The 18500-nt window shown below is 39.4% G+C and overlaps 3 protein-coding genes across 3 annotated transcripts; 1 reads left to right on the top strand and 2 right to left on the bottom strand.

Annotated features, from left to right (window-relative positions):
• Positions 1-414: 414 nt before the first annotated feature.
• LOC135702190 (uncharacterized) lies at positions 415-2544 on the top strand. Its single transcript, XM_065223220.1, has 3 exons — positions 415-1137; positions 1194-1695; positions 1753-2544. The coding sequence occupies exons 1-3, from the start codon at positions 479-481 to the stop codon at positions 2182-2184; spliced, it is 1593 nt and encodes a 530-aa protein (XP_065079292.1). The 5' UTR covers positions 415-478; the 3' UTR covers positions 2185-2544.
• Positions 2545-13047: 10503 nt separating this feature from the next.
• On the bottom strand, positions 13048-15740 carry LOC135702179 (uncharacterized). Its single transcript, XM_065223208.1, has 3 exons — positions 15059-15740; positions 14495-14996; positions 13048-14435 (listed from the first exon to the last, which is right to left on the bottom strand). The coding sequence occupies exons 1-3, from the start codon at positions 15715-15717 to the stop codon at positions 13989-13991; spliced, it is 1608 nt and encodes a 535-aa protein (XP_065079280.1). The 5' UTR covers positions 15718-15740; the 3' UTR covers positions 13048-13988.
• A 333-nt stretch (positions 15741-16073) lies between these two features.
• Positions 16074-18280, bottom strand: LOC135702171 (uncharacterized). The gene is made up of 3 exons (XM_065223197.1): positions 17365-18280; positions 16814-17300; positions 16074-16754 (listed from the first exon to the last, which is right to left on the bottom strand). Exons 1-3 carry the CDS (start codon positions 18021-18023, stop codon positions 16302-16304), a joined length of 1599 nt encoding a protein of 532 aa, XP_065079269.1. The 5' UTR covers positions 18024-18280; the 3' UTR covers positions 16074-16301.
• Positions 18281-18500: the final 220 nt, after the last annotated feature.

Here is an 18500-nt window from a genome sequence, read left to right as displayed (position 1 = left end):
ACGCCGCGCAGAATAGGCCTGGTTATAATCGACGGAGTTTGCTTCATATCAGTGCTTCCCAGATTGTGTCCTATTCATAGGAACAAAGGAAAATCAACCAACTTTTTCAAAGCAAGCATTTTGAAAATATGGGTAATATTCAAGCATTTCCATTGAAAATATCAATTGTGACTAAAACTAACTTGCTTGAACAACCTACTCATGCATTATCAAGTACCCCTAGTCGTCCAACCGAAGCACGTGCCGGATCATTTCCATGTGTTGGTTTGCTCGTTAATAATTCCTTATGCGATAACAATATTAGCGTCAGTATTTACCTAAACGAGTAATCTACCATTCCACCCAGTTTGCAAATATCACCAGCACAGACCATCAGAACTACTATTCCTCTCATCCAGCTTCTCTCAGTAGCATCGAGCGCTTCATCGCGTCCAGACGCAAAATCTAGTTAGCCTTGCGACACACATCACCGCCCACGATGGCCTGCTTCGATCGCGAATCCAAACTGTGGCGGGGCAAAATTCAGCCGAGCATTCTCAACCCGGAGGCAAACATTGGTCAAATCGTGTGGAACCTTCTGTCCCGCACGCCGGAAAAGATCATTCAAATCGACGCCGACCACGGTAGTCATTTGCGGTGCGACGAGATGAAACGTAGAATAGTGCGGGTCGCGTTGAATCTCCAGCAACTGGGATGCCGTCGAGGCGACATGGTTTCGTTGGTTTGTACCAACAGTGAAAATGTAGTTCCAGTTTACATGGGATGCCTTACGATAGGATTGGTGGTGAATCCATTGGCACCGGTGTTCAACCGGGACGATTTGGCTCACATGATGCGACAAACGCAATCGAAGGTGGTGTTCTGCGATGAAGAAAATCTAAACGTTGTACAGCAGGCCGTTAGGGAAGCCATCAAAGATAAACCGATGATGTTCGTGTTGGGGAAGAGTGCAGGGATGTCCAAGGGGGTTGATACGCTGCTTGGATCTGTGGAAGATGAAGATCAATTCGTGCCCGAATATCTAGGCGATTCAAAGAAATTGCTAGCCATTATCCTATGCTCGTCTGGAACAACAGGGCTCCCGAAGGGCGTCTGTTTGTCTCATGCCCATTTGATTGAGAACGATGTCTTCACTGAGTAAGTGATTATCAGTAATAGTAGAAAGTAAATAATAAATTTGGCTCACCTTACAGAGAACTGGACGCCGGCCCGATTTTCAACTACAGTGCCCTGTTCTGGGCAACGGGGATGTTTGCCGTTCTGACGTCGCTGTACAATCAGCGAGCACGCGTTATCACCAGACAACCGTTCAGTGAAGAAGCACTGATAGCCATTATTGAGCAGTACAAAGTGGAGGATGTTTTCACTCCTCCGTCCTATGTGGCTTCGTTGGTAAGCCATCCGCGCTTTGCTGGGGCAGACTTCAGCAGCGTCAAGCGGTGGACCATGGGCGGGGCGATCGTATCCGAGGAGCTGCGAACCAAACTGGCAAATCGGCTGCCGAATGGCGTAACAAAGTCCGTCTACGGTACTTCGGAAATCGGAATCATCACGGCAGCCGATACTCCGTTCGTCGCTGGATCGGTTGGAACGTTGATTTCGAATCTGGAGGTCAAGGTCGTCGATGAGTGCGATCGGAGGCTCGGTCCGCTGGAGCGAGGTGAAATACGACTGAGATATAAGCATAAGATTTTGGTAAAGGTTCTGAAGATAAGATTTGCAACAGAAATTTGAGACTTTCCTGTTCCTTAGGGGTACCTCAACAACGAGCAAGCCACGAAGGATGCATTCGACGAGGAAGATTTTTTCAAATCCGGTGACATTGGTTATTTCGACCAGGGCGGGTATATGTACGTGGTAGACCGGATCAAGGACATTATCAAGTATAAAAATTACCAAATTTCGCCATCGGATTTGGAAGCCTTGATCGAGAAGATCGATGGAGTGAAGCAGGTTTGCGTGACGGGAGTTCCGGTGGAGGATCGATCTTCGGATCTGGCAACGGCTGTCATCGTGCGGAAGGAAGGCTCGGGCCTAACGGAAAAGGAAGTGTTGGACATAGTCAACGGGCAGGTGAGCGATCATAAACGGCTGAGGGGTGGGGTGCATTTCGTGGATCGACTGCCGACCTCGGCTGCTGGAAAAGTGCTGCGACGGGCCGTGAGGGAGATGATAACAAATTAATTTGACAATGAGTAGTACCTGAAGCACTTTTTTTTTAATTCGTTTATTTGTTGAGCCAAAAACTCTGCGGAGCCGAGTAAAGTTGAATAAATGTACAGAAAAGAAAGTTCTTAGTGTCGGATTTTTTTTTTACCAAAATAAGTTCATTTGATTATAAATGGGGGCATCTACTGTTTTGCCCTGTATTCCCTCTATTCGTAACTGGATTATCTTCTGTTTTTGCTTTTCGGTCTTTTTTATGCTTCCACAATTCCTGACCAGTAGTAGGGGAAGACGGGGTAAAACTGCAACACTAAGCTTAAAGTACAATTAAGCCAAATCTATTCCAAATTTCAGTAATAAATTATGTTAATAGCGCAAATCCACGCGCCACGACAACTGGCGAATCGATTCTATTTTACCCTCTTCGAATTCCATGAAATTTCGCATGATTGATCTCTTGGGGCAGCAACAACTTTAACAGTTATTATAATTGTTTGACAAAAAATTGTGATATTTTATCATTGTGTATATTTTTCTGAAAAGACAATCCATTTTCCTACAACTTTTTCTCAGACCTCATTTCGATTAGACGAGCCGCTTTTCGAAAAAAAAAGGAAATAATCAATAGGCTGAGTTCTAGAACTGACAATTGTGTGATGTTTCATGAAACTTTAATTTAAGGTCTTTTAATGCAATGTCGCCAGTCGACTTTGAGAGGAAACGTCAACCAAACCGTTTGTTACAGCAGAATAAGGATTCACAACGCAAGTTAAAGCAATTTTCATTGAACATCTTGCAAATTTCCATCAGTAATTGTCTTATTTTACGATTTTCCACAGATCTGAACTGATTTGCACCTAAATTATTCATATAGGCCTAAAGCCGATGACATAGTAACGCGTTTAGTGAAGCGTCCGCAATAGCGTCAAAGCACTCCTTGAAGCGTTTTCACGCGCGTGCACACAAAAGACTATTGTAGAACCGACAAACCGACATGAAACTTAAACTTAACTCTTGATCGAGAATCCATAACGGCTGATTCAAATGTACAGCGATCCCATCTGTCAAATCCATAGAACTGTTTTATCTAGATAAAAATATTGCGCGTTTCACACCAAATTGGACTAATAAGCGCGTTTTCACTTATTGATAAAACCGTAAGTTTACGTCTAATCGTCTTGGTGTCTTCGGTGCACTTATTCCTTATGATGCAAGCAATAAGTGCTCCGAAGACATCAAAACGATTTGACGGAAACGTGCACTTTTATCACACTTTTTGCATTTTTGGGACAGTCCAGTTTCAGATGCAATCAGCAATAATTTGTCCGAAATAGATTAGACATGAACCAAAGGCTAGGATACATATTTTCCGCGAACACGACGGCAGATGTCAGTTTTGTGCTTTAATCAGAAATATTTTTGTAATTTGTATGATCATTCATGTCGGTTTGTCGGTGGTTGTAGCAACAATCAATATGAAACTATCGATTTTAAATTGGGTCACTACTTGACTTGCCTATTGGTCCAAGGAAATCAATTAACGTACCCCATTCTAGTAAAAATTTTACACTCTAAAAAATCTTCACGTCGGATTTACGTGAAATATCACGTACCTGATCTGTATTTAGAAAATCTCAAATATTACGTGACGTTAGTAACTTTGACCTGCATTACACGTCATGTCCTCTAAAAATGTTGGTGAAATTGACCGTACATTCACGTAAACAGATTTAGTGTATTTGTGTTTGTGTGTTTGGGACTTCGATATTTCCGCGAAACGAGATTTACGTGATTTTCAGGTATGCAAAAAAAAATCAATATGGCGTTACCGAGCGTGGTGGAAGAACTCCTCAAATATTCAAAAGTTCTCAGCAGTTGGACGGTAATTAGATTCTTTTACATTAATTTATTTATGATTATATGTAGCCTTTTTCTAGTAGCAATTTCCGACGGTGGCATCAGCATTTTCAGTCTGCAAACAATATTTTGTCAGAAATAAATACACGTTTCTACCTTATACACTCATACACGTTTCTACCTTATAATAATCAATAAGTCAATATTTACAATTTTATGAGTAAAATAAGTATTAATTTAAACACGTGAAATTTATATCTTCCCGATAAATTTGCATAATATTGACTGCTTCTATATATACTTACCATTGTTCTCATTAAAAATTCACGAACAAATTACATGAAAAGCATTTTAAAAAAAAACGGAATGTCACGTAAAAGCTACCAGATATCGAGTAGTTTTCACCCCGATTTCAAGTAAGCAGTACGTGGAAATCAGGTCTTATTTACCTGACTAATCACGTAGATAATTGAAACTGAATTTTGATCGGCTACGTGCAATTCCGGTAAAAGTTACGTGAAAAATAGGGTGAACGCAAACCACCTATGTTTTCACGTCAATCGGACGTGAATATTTTTCGGAGTGTAGTACTACACTATATTTCAAGAGCAAATTTTCATTACGTCGAATGTAACAAAGGTAAACAAAGTCGAGCTATCAGTGTCAATCGATTCTCCTGCTATTACACTATATACTGACCGAATATAGGATCAAATCCCATTTTTTAATTTATTTGCCAGCCAAATTGCTTTTTGACGTAATCACCTTCTGATCAAAATAGTTTTCGATGTTACTTAAGTCACCCAATTTCTATGGAGTTGCCGTTTGACTTAAGTAACAGCGCTGAGAAACCCGTGAAAAGTGTACGTTCGTCGTTTCTCTTTCTTATTATTAAAGTGAATAAATCGAACTGTTTGTTGCTAAGATGATTTCGGTGGTCCTAAAATGATGAATGGGCTGCACGTAAGGAGACGTAATTGATAATTCTCCCGAATATCCTGGTAAATACACTTTGACTTAAGTAACAATAGGGGCCACCAAACGACGTATAATAACTTTTGACTCAAAAACCAGTATTTTTTAGCATGAAAGCTAGCGATTTGCATTTGTATGATTAAAACCCTGCTAAATATGTTAAACATTGCTATCACTATGAGATTATATGTGTTTACTTGGAAATAGGAATAACTTTTCGGTCATCAAAACAAAACTTTATTTTTCTCGGATTGGTGCGAATGTTACTTACGACATAATTAAAATTTGCTCTTGATTTGTTTTGATTCGCTACACGCTAACTTCAGCTTACTCACCGGGTGAGTCGATCGTACTCACTTTCATCCGATGTATCGAGTTGTCAAAAACTGAGTAAACGAGAAATGTCAAACTAAGTAAAAGCCACTCAGTCAGCAAAATCCTATAGTTTACTCAAAAGTGAGTCAACATAAGGCTACTCAATTTTGAGTAGCCCTACTTGCCGCTGAGATGAGTACATTCGACTCAATTTTGAGTTGACCAGAATAAGTGTGTATGAAAGTTTGACAGATAAAATGAGGGGTTCGTGGATTTTCCAATGTTTCGAGGGGTGCATCGATTAGCTTGGAACCGAAGAGAGTACCAGAGCTGAGCCAAAAAGTTGAGCACGTTTCTTTGGGACCTTCTGGTTTTAGAGTTACCGCTATGGTTGTACCACAGACAAACAGACATAACACATTGAATATTTCTCAGTGGAAAACATCGTCGCTGAAACATTATCTGTTGAGTACATTGTGGTGGGTAGTACGCTGAACAGATGGCGGTAGTGTGTAAACGTCAAACGCAAGGAAAATGACCATGCGCGCCACAGGTGGCGGTACTACCAACTACGATACTTTTAAATTGACCGTTAAATGCTTGTTCGATGAACAACTTGCGAGTGTTATGTCTGTTTGTCTGTGGTTGTACTAAGATGAAACTGTCGGAAGAAAAACTTTCAATTTTAGTGTCCTCTTTCACGGTCCCTTTCATCCAATAAATACCCCCCGTATACAAGGTAATTTTGTGGTTTTGCTGTCCCCTCGGTAGAGATGGAATTTTGTACTCTTTTTTTCAAAACAATCACATCAAAATCAGAGATGTCCCATTTTCTAATAACTCGATTAACAACTAATCGATTATTTTTTGTTCGCTGTGCTGTCATATTTCCACCATGTGCAGCACATGTTTGAACCGATAGGTGATGATCCTCTGGAGAAGTTAATGCTTATATCGGCATGATATAACCGATTACAAATATTTTACTTTTCGGTTCTTCTTCTTCTTCTTCTTCTTCTTCTTCTTCGCATTTAAAGCTTATTGCATATCGCATAAAGCTTATTGCGTGCTCTCAACTTAGTGTTCTACTTCTAGATGCACTACTTCCACAGTTATTCCACATTGAGAGCTTTCGATGCCTGTACCATTTCTGCATTATAGTATAATTGAGTGGCAAGTATAATCATACCCTATGCCCAGGGAAGTCGATCAATTTTCCAACCCGAAAAATTCCTTGACCGGACCGGGAATCGAACCCAGCCACCTCCAGCATGGTCTTGCTTTGTAGCTGCGCCGTTTTTTTTTTTTTTATAGTCTTTAACGCTCTTGGGTCATTCGTGACTTGTCCGGGGGTGAGATTTGAACTCGTGACTTTGGCGTGAGATGTATGAATGCTAACCACTACGCCGGGGTCGCCCTCACTGCGCCTTTACCGACTGAGCTAAGGGAGGCCCAATCGGTTCGTTAATCGATTAATCTATTATTCGAATCAAAATCGGCCATCACTAGATGAATGTGAATCGTCATTTCAAATATAAGGACCGTACATAAATAATGATAATGAAAGGGACCGGGGCTAATCACAAATTACGTCCCCACGGTAGCTGAAATAAAGACGAGTGCTGACCGGTTGGTTGTAGTGCCATTGAAATTAAATGGTGATCGACTATAGGTAACTGCGATTTCATATGTTATAAAATGAATATGAATAATTTTAGAAGAAATTTAAGTACATTTTATATATAGCCGGCATTTTGGTTTTGTTAAATGTTAAATGTTACGTGTTAAATGTTACATGTTAAATGTTACATGCGAATGTTACATGTTAAATGTTACATGTTAAATGTTACATGTTAAATTTTAAATGTTAAATGTTACACGTTTACTGTTAATTGTTAAATGTTTAATGTTGATTGTTAAAAGTTAAATGTAAAATTTTAAATATTATTTGTTAATTGTTCAATGCTTAATGTTGCATGCTAAATGCTAAAGGTTAAATGCTAAATGCTAAATGTAATATGTTAGATGTTAAATGTGAATTGTCAATGTTTAATGTTAAATGCTAAATGTTAAATCATAATTGTTACAATTTACATGTAACACTTTAACATGCTTATTGTTTAATGTTAAATGCTTAATGTTAAATTTGGAATTTTAAATATTAAAATTTAATTTGAATGTGAAATGCTGAATGTTAAGTGCCAAATGTTGAACGATAATTGTATAAATGTTAGCTTAATGCTGAATATTTAATGTTATATGTTAGATGTAAATTGTTAATTGTTACATGTTACATGTAATATGTTAAATGCTAAATGTAGAATGTAAAATATAAAATGCTTAATGTTAATTGCTAAATGTTACATGTTACATGTTGCACGTTAAATGTTAGTTGTTAAATGTTTAATGTTAAATGTTAAATGTTTAATGTTAAATGTTTATTGTTAAATGTTTAATGTTAAATGTTAAATGTTAAATGTTAAATGTTTAATGTTAAATGTTTAATGTTAAATGTTTAATGTTAAATGTTTAATGTTAGATGTTTAATGTTAAATGTTTAATGTTAAATGTTTAATGTTAAATGTTTATAGTTAAATGTTTAATGTTAAATGTTTAATGTTAAATGTTTAGTGTTAAATGTTTAATGTTACATGTTTAATGTTAAATGTTTAATGTTAAATGTTTAATGTTAAATGTTTAATGTTAAATGTTTAATGTTAAATGTTTAATGTTAAATGTTAAATGTTAAATGTTTAATGTTAAATGTTTAATGTTAAATGTTTAATGTTAAATGTTTAATGTTAAATGTTTAATGTTAAATGTTTAATGTTAAATGTTTAATGTTAAATGTTTAATGTTAAATTTTTAATGTTAAATGTTTAATGTTAAATGTTAAATTTTTAATGTTAAATGTTTAATGTTAAATGTTTAATGTTAAATGTTTAATGTTACATATTGTGTTTGAAATGCTAAATGTTACATGTTACATATAATATGGAACATGCTACATGTTAAATGTTACATTTTAAATGCTAAATGTTACATGTTTCATGTTACATGCAACATTTAACATTTAGCATGTAACTTGTAGCAAGTAGCAAACAACATGTAACATGTGATATGTACGATTTAACATTGAACATTTAACCTCTAGTATTTAACCACAGACAAACAGACATAACACTCGCAAGCTGTTCATCGAACAAGCATTTAACGGTAAATTTAAAAATATTGTAGTTGGTAGTACCGCCACCTGTGGCGCGCATAGTCAATTAATCATGTTTTGTTGCTTTTGACATCATCCACATACAGAGGGCCAGTCACTTTCGAATGTATGGGAATGGTAGGAAACCATTTGGAAATGCATGAAAATTTTCAGTTTTTATTCATTATCGTCTTTATGGGCAGTTTTAGATGCACACAAATTGCACGAGTATATTACTATGGTGATAAGGTAAACACTCGTTTATTTGTTTCCTTATGTGAAAGCATGTTTAGTCACAAATCGTGTATTTTCTGATATTTTCCATACTGTAAAAATGATTTTCCTACCACTGAAGGGGCGACATCTCTCGGATCTTCAGTATAGCTACTACTCAAATCATATAATTAATTTCCTTGCCTTTGACGTTTACACACTACCGCCATCTGTTCTCCTTACTACCCATCATAGTGTACTTAACAGATGGCGGTAATGTTTTAACGACGATGTTTTACAGTGAGAAATATTCAATGTATTATGCTCGGTATTATGTATGTTTGTCTGTGATTAAACCTAATCTGACCGATGTTGTTCATTTGTCATCTTAATAGAAGAGTCGGTGTATGAGTCACGCCAAGAGTGAAGCCAAGTCTACCTATTGAACTGTCAAACCGGCTACCTATCGTGCAAAGTAAACGAACATTACGATGCTATGAGAGGTCAACGAAAGGTATTGCAATAAAATATAAAATATAATCGAAGAAATGATCATAATCACGCAGTGAGCATTAAATTGTCATGGGATATGTTTGGTTATGATCAGTAATGAGAATTTCTACTATTTTTTGATAAGATAATTTGACAAAATCACTGACATAATGATTTACTACAGCCGCTATTTTTTTTCGCTAGAAGTCATTTGAAGTTGATGTAGAAGTCATCTGTTGCCAAGTGAAAAGAAAGGGAATCTTTCGAAAACCGTGATGCGAGTTCAACTGTTTTTCTCTTGGCGTGACTCATTACTCACCGACTCTACTTAGGCTCTGGCGAGTGTTATGTCTGTTTATCTGTACAACCACAGACAAACAGACATAACACTCGCAAGTTGTTTATCGAACAAGCATTTAACGGTCAATTTAAAAGTATCGTAGTTGGTAGTACCGCCACCTGTGGCGCACATAGTACTTTTCCTTGCGTTTGACGTTTACACACTACCGCCATCTGTTCAGCGTACTACCCACCACAATTTACTCAACAGATGGCGTTAATGTTTCAGCAACGATGTTTTACAGTGAGAAATATTCAATGTGTTATGTCTGTTTGTCTGTGGTACAACCATAGCGGTAACTCTAAGACCAGAAGGTCCCGAAGAAACGTGTTCAACTTTTTGGCTCAGCTCTGGTACTATCTTCGGTCCCAAGCTAATCGATGAACCCCTCGAAACATAGGAAAATCCACGAGCCCCTCATTTTATCTGTCAAACTTTCAGAGCGAATCAAAACAAACTTAGTGTAGTACTAGAATTTCGACTGCAATGGGGTACGTTAATCGATTTGCTTGGGACCAATAGGCTAGTCAAGTAGTGAGCCAATTTAGGCTCTGAACCATTCGGTGGATTTTTTAATTTATGGTTAAAATTTGACAGATGGAAAGTTATCGATTAACCCTGCTATCCGAGCGTGGTTATTTCTGACAGACAAGAAGTTAAATTTTGACAACCGTGGCTGAGTTCTGCTCAAAAACCGATCGATCGGTAACACAGGGATTTTTGAACATAGAAAATAACTTTCGCAATGTCAGTTTTAACCATGAGTTAAATTTAACAGCAAATGGTTCACAGCCTTAATAGTACCAACTTTTAGCACTCAATTTTGAGTAGCCCTAGTTTCGACGAAATTTGAGTGAATCCTACTGAAAATTGGGTAGTTTAAAATTAGCGTGAAGACCAGTGATTTTGACTGATAACAATGCGAGCTACCAACAATCAATACGAAACTAACGATTTTAAATTGGCTCACCACTTTAGTAGCCTATTGGTCCCAAGCAAACGATTAACGTACCCTATTCTAGTTGAAATTCTATTACTACACTATGTTTGTTTTGATTCGCTATGAAAGTTTGACAGATAACATCAGGGGTGTGTGGATTCATGCAGAACATGCAGGGGTGAGTGAAATAGCTTGGGACTGCTTGGGACCGTTGTTCTGGTACTGAGTGAGCCAAAAATAATAATGATTTTCTTCGGGACCCAGTGGTCTTAGAGTTACCTCTATGGAGCTACGCTTTCAAAAACGCATTGAGTATTACACGGATAGAAATCTCCTTATACCTTTTGGCAAATTTCCATTGCTGATTATTCATAAAATGTATAAGTCAACTAATAAGCAGACGCCTTGCAAAAAGTTAATAAAGATCATGTGTCAAATGAAATGTATAAGCGGTCACACATACCTTTTATGCATTCTAATAGGACCTATGTGGTTTGTCTTATGGAATGTATAAGGCTGATGCTTTGGCAAAAATGTATAAGTGAAACACATGAATTAAACAATTGATTTTCGTTTCGTGTAGGTTTTGCACCGTCGGGGTTAAACCATAGAGGTAACTCTAAGACCACTGGGTCCCGAAGAAAATCATTATTATTTTTGGCTCACTCAGTACCAGAACAACGGTCCCAAGCAGTCCCAAGCTATTTCACTTACCCCTGCATGTTCTGCATGAATCCACACACCCCTGATGTTATCTGTCAAACTTTCATAGCGAATCAAAACAAACATAGTGTAGTAATAGAATTTCAACTAGAATAGGGTACGTTAATCGTTTGCTTGGGACCAATAGGCTACTAAAGTGGTGAGCCAATTTAAAATCGTTAGTTTCGTATTGATTGTTGGTGGTACTGTTTACGTGTACACTCAAAAATATTACAAAACGAATATAGATTAAATTTTATGCATTTTATGGTTTTTCAAAATTTATACATTGGTTCGATTAAAATTTTCGTCAAAATTATACTAAGTCCGAATAACGGAGTGGAATTCGATCAGTGTTTACTAAAATGACAGGAAAAATAACATTTGGATTCTCTTCGCAGCTTCGCGCTTGTGAAGAGCTTTGTTCCGGCGGATTTCAACTGCGCCTGTGACCTGCTGGGCAGCTAGACTGCGTGAGCTCGTGAGCACGAGTTCATCTTAATAAACATCGAAATGGTAAGTGTTTTTGAAATAATATTCATAAAAAATAAAATAATTAAAAAACCTTCCTGAGAAAATTTTTATTTCTATTTGAAAACAACAATATTTACAATAAATAAAATAAAGAAGCGAAAAAGACATTCTCTCGATTAAACCGTATCTATACATTGTAAGTATATTTCGATTTTATACTATGGCACGCATAAACCATTTTTATACTAAGTTTGCATTCTCTCCATTTATACCGACCTTTGCGTCGGTACGGAGAGTTGCGATTTAGCGTAACTTTTATACTATTTAGATTTCAATATTTTTTGAGTGTACTTAGTCGATTTTTTCTTGGGTAGATTTTCTGGATAATTTTTCAGATTGCAGTGAGATGTAAACCACACTTTTGCAATGTCCACGAGCAACATCCTTTCACCACTCATTTCCTCGACAATTTTCAAGTTAAAATTAGGAAATTTTAAAATATTTTTTTTTTTTCGAAAAAACGACTAAGTGCTTGTAAACAGTACCACTGAACTGTCAAAAAGGTTCAGCCGCTTAACACTAAGCTAACACTAAGGGTGAAGATAAAAATGAAATGGAAAAAATGACTCGGTTGGGGTGCTTATATGGCCAAGTGAATTCAATGGTGTTTGAATAAATTCGTACGAAATTATAATCCGTAGACCAAGTTTGGAATCATGAAAGAGTATTATATTATTAACAATATCTCAACAATGTGTGATCATCAATTCCAACCCGTATGGAAAGGTAAATTCTCCACAACTCGATGACCATTAACTCGATATCGAGATATAGAACCATAGTAAAAAAAATATTTCGAGGCTACTGTGATTGCGTCTATGTCTATAACGCGATGGTCCCTTGAATATCGAGTTACAGAGAGTTCACTGTACATTTAAAAGTCATCTGTAGTGGAAACATTCCATTTTGTGAAAAATTCTGCTAAAAAAAAACAAAGGAAAGGTTATGCTTAGTAGGCCCAAAATTAGATCCAAGCCCTCTGATCACATTTAGAAACCATAGACGAAGATGGGAAATGGAACAGACAACATTTTTTTTTTTTTATCTTCAGAGGTAGATCGTAGAGCAAGCCTAGGGTCGAACTCAGGATATTCTACTCAGTAAGCAGAACCCGTGACTACTTGGTCATCGAGCCCCCTATCTAAATATGCTGTGTTCAGACAAATGTTTAATGTCAATAGTTATTATAACACGTTCAAAGATCTCGAGAGTCAATAAGGAATTAAACAAATTTGCGACCTCGTGAACTTAATAAACAATTAAAATTCCTAGACTTGATGAAATATTCAAGATTCTAAAACAAATAACTGAGATACCGGATTTCAATTTATTTTAAAATTCTATAGCAAGTGAATTTTCAAAGCAGAGTCAAATGATTCAATGGGTACGTCAATGGGGTTGATTATCGCAGGGAGACTCCGAAGAAATAGTTCTAAGGATTGCTAAACGCATATAATTTGCTATGTTTGTGCAGTGACCAAGATACTCGGCACCTTATTTTAGAGAGGTCAGAACAAAAGGAATCGTTGGTAGAAATGCTTGGCATACACAGTTTTGGTCACGAACTGCTCATTTGCTAATAACTTTGCACATAGTTGACGAAACATAGTTCTTTGTGAAGCAGTAGATAGAATAGAGTTTAAGCTTGTTATAGATACTTTAAAAAAGTCAATTTCAATTCTAGTAATAAACTATATTTGTTTTTGCGTTGTAAAAATGAAGTGAGAAATCCTGGCTGCACATCTCGGACTTTAAGTGTAAAAATCCATTGGTGTTGATTCAAATGTTAAGATTTACCTACTCTTTGTCTATTTATAGTAAACTATGATCCTAATCTATGAATATTAAATATTAAATTTTATTTTAAAGAAAAACAAATTTCAACAACTGAGTGAAAAATTACTAACAAATGAGCAGTTGGTGTGTACAACTGTGCATGCCAAGCATGGTGGTAAATCTTACACAGTAACGCACCACTTCGAGGTGATCTACCCACGTTACGCGACAATCTGTTTTCTTGAACCTTGTTTGTATTGTGACAACAAATTGATTAATATTATTTACATTCGAATTCAAGCTCGGAGAAAATTGTGAGCATTAAAATAAAATATTTAATTTCCAGATTAGATTAGAATTTCAAACCGCTCAATCATGAATTCAATAAGTTTTCTAAGGAATCCGTACAAGTCACCGAATGACCATATTTATTTATCACCTGACCGGCTATACATTTTGTAACTGAACCGGAATCACTTTAAATTCTTCCTTTCCAAAATCATATCCCGAACCACCCTGCGGAGAACTTTCCCCGCCGGCGATGTTGGTAGCCGATCAACGAAGAACACTCCCCCTCGCAACCGTTTATGGTCGCTAACTTGACGATCAACCGTCTCCACGACCGCCTGCTCCGTCAAACTCGAACCCGGCTGAAGCACGATCATCGCCGTTGCCAAATCGGACGAACCATCCGCCGTTGGAATTCCGGTAACGCAAACCTGCTTCACTCCGTCGATCTGCAGTATGACGTCCTCCAAGTCCGACGGCGATATCTGATAGTTCATAAACTTGATGATGTCCTTGATTCGGTCGATCACATACAGGTACCCATCCGAGTCGAAATAGCCAATGTCTCCGGTTTTGAAGAAGCCTTCCTCGTCACAGGCCTCCAAGGTCATTTGCTCGTTGCGGAGGTATCCCTAGAAAAGCGATCAAAGGCTTCAGCTATAGTTTGATTGAGATATCAATTGAACATTACCATAAAGCTATGCTTAAATTTAGCTCGAACTTCACCCTTCTCGTTGAGTCCTTGCTTGCGTCCGTCGTCGTTCACGATTGTAACGGTCACATTTTTGGCCAAGGATCCAACCGATCCCGGTGCGAACGGCATCATGGGAGAAGTGATTACACCCACCTCCGAGCAACCGTAGACTGGTTTCGTATCGGTCCCGTTGAAGCGCTCCGCCAGAACGGCACGAAGTTCCGACGAAACCGGTGAACCCCCGATGGGCCATCGTTTCAAGCTGCTAAAGTCCACCGTTCGGTATCGCGGATGACTCTGGATGGCTGCAATACAAGCCGGTGGGGTGAAAGCATCCTCTACCTTGTATTTCTCAATAATCGAGAAGAACGCTTCGGCACTGAACGGTTGGGCTGTGATGACACGTGCCCGAGTGTACAGCAAGGATGTGTGCGCAGCAAACAGACCAGTCATCCAGAATAGGGGACTGAAGTTGAAAATTGGACCGGCGTTCAGAGTGCTGCAATGAAAGTGATTGTAATTTTTTTATTTATTGTTTTCATTAGTCAAGCATGTACTTACTCCGAGAAGATTTCCCCTTCGATTAGATGCGCATGCGATAAGCATACACCCTTCGGTTGACCCGTAGTTCCCGAAGAGCATAGAACCGCCACCATAAGAGTTTTCGAATCTCCTAGATACGGAGGCACGAAGGATTCTTCCCCTTCGACCGGAACAAGCAGCTCCTCAATGGATGAAGCATTACCACTACCGACTCCCATCACGAAGATTCTGGGTTTCATTCGAATAGCTTCTCTCGCTGCTTCTTCAACCACTTCCCGGTTATTCCCATCACAAAGAACGATTTTCGACTGTGTCATTCGCATCATATGAGCCAGATCATCCCGATTGAACACCGGAGCCAGCGGATTAATCACCAAACCCATGGCTACACATCCGACGTACACGGGAACCACGTTGTCTGTGTTGGTGCAAACCAGAGTAACCATGTCACCCCTCTGATAGCCTAATCGCTGAAGGTTCAGAGCCACCCGAACGATTCGAAGCTTCATCTCGGCGCAGGTCATCTCATATCCGGTGTCCGCGTTGATTTGAATCACTTTGGCGGGAGTCCTCGACAGAAGGTTCAGAATCACTTGACCCAAGTTCGCTTCCGGATTGAAGATGCTGGGTTGCACTGGACCGGACCAGGTTTTCGTAGCCGAATCGTACTTTGCCATGGTTGAAATTCTATAACCGCGTCCGAACAGATCGACGTACGAGAGCAAACTAAGCGAGTTCTCTCTGCGTCTGCGCTGCTTGGGGTGGGTTTAGATTGATAGTGCGTGGAGGCTCGGTTGCTTAGCATACAGTCGTTTCGCGGTAATAAATCAGTAGCGAATTATGTGTGAACAATGGTTCCATTAGAAGATAGCTATTTGTGCTAAGATTAGCGCGTTATTACTACTTTTGTGTAATAAACCAGTAGGGAAACAAATTGTTGCCGGAAATTGTGATCAGTAACAATGACTTGCGGCTTTGTTATTAATTATTATGAGCATTATGGGTCATCAATTATTTAAATTGTTTCTGAACTTCGAGTAACTTTTTCTTTAAAATGTCGTCACAGAAAGCAAACCAGTGACAGAAACGGTCGCTTAGGTTCTATTCAATTACTTAGTCGATTTACTTATTTGATCTTGTTGCCCTGCAACGTTTTAGTTGTTCAAGATTTTGAACAATCAAACCTGACTGTTGAATAATGGCTTTGGAAGATAATATATTAAATTTGAATCGTTTAGCTTCCTTAATACAATAGCTGCAATTAAATATGCGTCTCACCAACCCTAACCACAACCATCTCCTTGACCGCACGTCGAAGTACCTTCCCGGCAGGTGTCATCGGTAGCTGATCAACGAAGTGCACTCCACCTCTCAGCCGTTTGTAGTCGCCAACCTGGCCGTTCACCGTGTCCACCACCGACCGTGCCGTCAAGCGTGATCCCGGCTGAAGCACAATCATTGCCGTCACAAGATCGGACGATTGATCAGCCGTTGGGACTCCGACGACGCAAACCTGCCGGACTCCGTCGATCTGCAGTATGATGTCTTCCAAATCCGACGGAGATATCTGATAGTTCATAAACTTGATGATGTCCTTGATGCGATCAACCACCTGCAGGAAACCATCCGAATCAAAATAGCCAATGTCTCCGGTTTTGTAGAACCCTTCGGCATCGAACGCGTTCGCTGTCATCTCCTTATTGTTGAGGTAGCCCTGAAATTGGCAGATATCAGACTATGCTCAAGATGTGCGAATCCCCTGAGAGATCCTACCAAAAACCGATATTTGCTTTTGATGCAAATTTCACCCTTCTCGTTGGGTCCCAGCTTTCGTCCGTTTTCTTCCACGATCTTAACCGTCATGTTCCTGGTCAACGTTCCAGTTAAAGCCATGGGAGAGGTGACGACACCACACTCAGAACAGCCGTACACAGCTTTTATATCGATAGCATTGAACCGTTGAGATAGACAGGTTACCAGTTCAGGTGAAACTGTAGTGCCTCCGAGAATCCATCGTTTTAAGCTCGCAAGTTCCACAGTATCGTATCTGGGATGACCCTGGATGGCAGCAATGGCCGATGGTGGTGTGAAGACGTCTTCCACGCGGTACTTCTCGATGATCGAGAAAAACGCTTCGGCACTGAAAGGTTGCGTGGTGATGACACGCGGTCGATTGTAGAGCAAGGAATTATGCGCCGCAAACAAACCAGTCATCCAGAATAGGGGACTGAAGTTGAAGATCGGTCCGGCGTTCAGCGTACTACAATCACAAGAATATTCATCAATGAGGTCTTCTACAGTTCCATAATCCCCCTTAAACTTACTCCGAAAAAAGTTCTACCCCAATTTGGTGGGCATGCGAAAGGCATACTCCCTTCGGTAGACCGGTAGTGCCCGAAGAGCACAGAATCGTCGCTGTGAGCGTATTTGAACCTCCCAAATATGGAGGTTCAAAGAACTGCTCTTCTTCCATCGAAGCAAGCAGCTCATCAACGGATGAGGCACTACCACTACCGACTCCCATCACGTAGATTCGGGGTGCTTCTCGAATAGCTTCGCTCACAGCTTCTTCAACCACTTCCCGATTGTTCTCATCGCAGAACACAATCTTCGACTGCGTTAGGCGCATCATGTGAGCCAGATCGTCCCGGTTGAACACCGGAGCCAGTGGATTTACCGCCAAACCCATTGTCACACATCCAAAATACACCGGAACCACGTTCTCACTGTTGGTGCACGCCAGCGATACCAAATCTCCAAGTCGGTAGCCTAACTTCTTTAGATTAAGAGCCACCCGAACGATTCGACGCTTCATCTCGGCGCATGTCATCTCACATCCGGTGTCGGCGTTGATCTGGATCACCTTATCCGGGGTCCTCGAGAGCAGATCTAGAACCACTTGGCCCACATTGGCCTCCGGATTGAGTATTCCGGGTTGCACCGGACCGGACCAGGTTTTCTCAGTAGGGTTGTACTTGGCCATGTTGTTGTGGAACGACGTTTAATGTCCTTTGTGAATCGTTGGTCGGTTGAATGCAAACTGAGAGGGTTATTTATGCTGGAGAAAGCTTGCAACTACTTTCCAACTACCCAGGTGTCGGGTTTTTGTAGAACTGTAGATCATGAAAATTACCTGGTCGTGGTTTATTGCACCGATGACCTCGAGATGGCAAAATGGATCTGAATTTGTTGTTCTGGTTCTATTTGAGACCATCGTGATAGATTTACATTGGCTTTAGGTACACGTGATGAGATATCTAACGGGGTTCAGTAGCAATCTCTTGGACCAGCGTTATCACTACATTTGTGCATTGTCATATGAATAAATAAACTGAATAATCCGCATATTACTCTAGGGTGGATGCAAACAGGAACAGAATGCTGCATCATCTGTGAAATACTCCGGTAGGTAGCAGTTGTTTACGATCGAAACACGTGATCGCTTGACAACAAATGCACA

Source organism: Ochlerotatus camptorhynchus, unplaced genomic scaffold, assembly GCF_037179485.1.
Source record: "Ochlerotatus camptorhynchus isolate MF236.1 unplaced genomic scaffold, CSIRO-AGI_Acam_v1.1 ptg000017l, whole genome shotgun sequence".
In the NCBI taxonomy this organism is placed as follows: Eukaryota; Metazoa; Arthropoda; class Insecta; order Diptera; family Culicidae; genus Ochlerotatus; species Ochlerotatus camptorhynchus.
The sequence above is the reverse complement of the archived record's forward strand: the minus strand, read 5'-3'. Positions and strand labels throughout refer to the sequence as shown.

Excerpts from the sequence above, each read along its gene's own strand:
- LOC135702190 (XM_065223220.1), top strand. The coding sequence starts at position 479 with ATGGCCTGCTTCGATCGCGAATCCAAACTGTGGCGGGGCAAAATTCAG. Across the intron at positions 1,138-1,193 it reads GAGAACGATGTCTTCACTGA|AGAACTGGACGCCGGCCCGA; the intron begins GTAAGTGATTAT and ends CTCACCTTACAG. Across the intron at positions 1,696-1,752 it reads GATATAAGCATAAGATTTTG|GGGTACCTCAACAACGAGCA; the intron begins GTAAAGGTTCTG and ends CCTGTTCCTTAG.
- LOC135702179 (XM_065223208.1), bottom strand. The coding sequence starts at position 15,717 with ATGGCAAAGTACGATTCGGCTACGAAAACCTGGTCCGGTCCAGTGCAA. Across the intron at positions 14,997-15,058 it reads GAAGGGGAAATCTTCTCGGA|CACTCTGAACGCCGGTCCAA; the intron begins GTAAGTACATGC and ends CTTTCATTGCAG. Across the intron at positions 14,436-14,494 it reads AATTTAAGCATAGCTTTATG|GGATACCTCCGCAACGAGCA; the intron begins GTAATGTTCAAT and ends TCGCTTTTCTAG.
- LOC135702171 (XM_065223197.1), bottom strand. The coding sequence starts at position 18,023 with ATGGCCAAGTACAACCCTACTGAGAAAACCTGGTCCGGTCCGGTGCAA. Across the intron at positions 17,301-17,364 it reads GGGGTAGAACTTTTTTCGGA|TACGCTGAACGCCGGACCGA; the intron begins GTAAGTTTAAGG and ends TTGTGATTGTAG. Across the intron at positions 16,755-16,813 it reads AAAGCAAATATCGGTTTTTG|GGCTACCTCAACAATAAGGA; the intron begins GTAGGATCTCTC and ends TGCCAATTTCAG.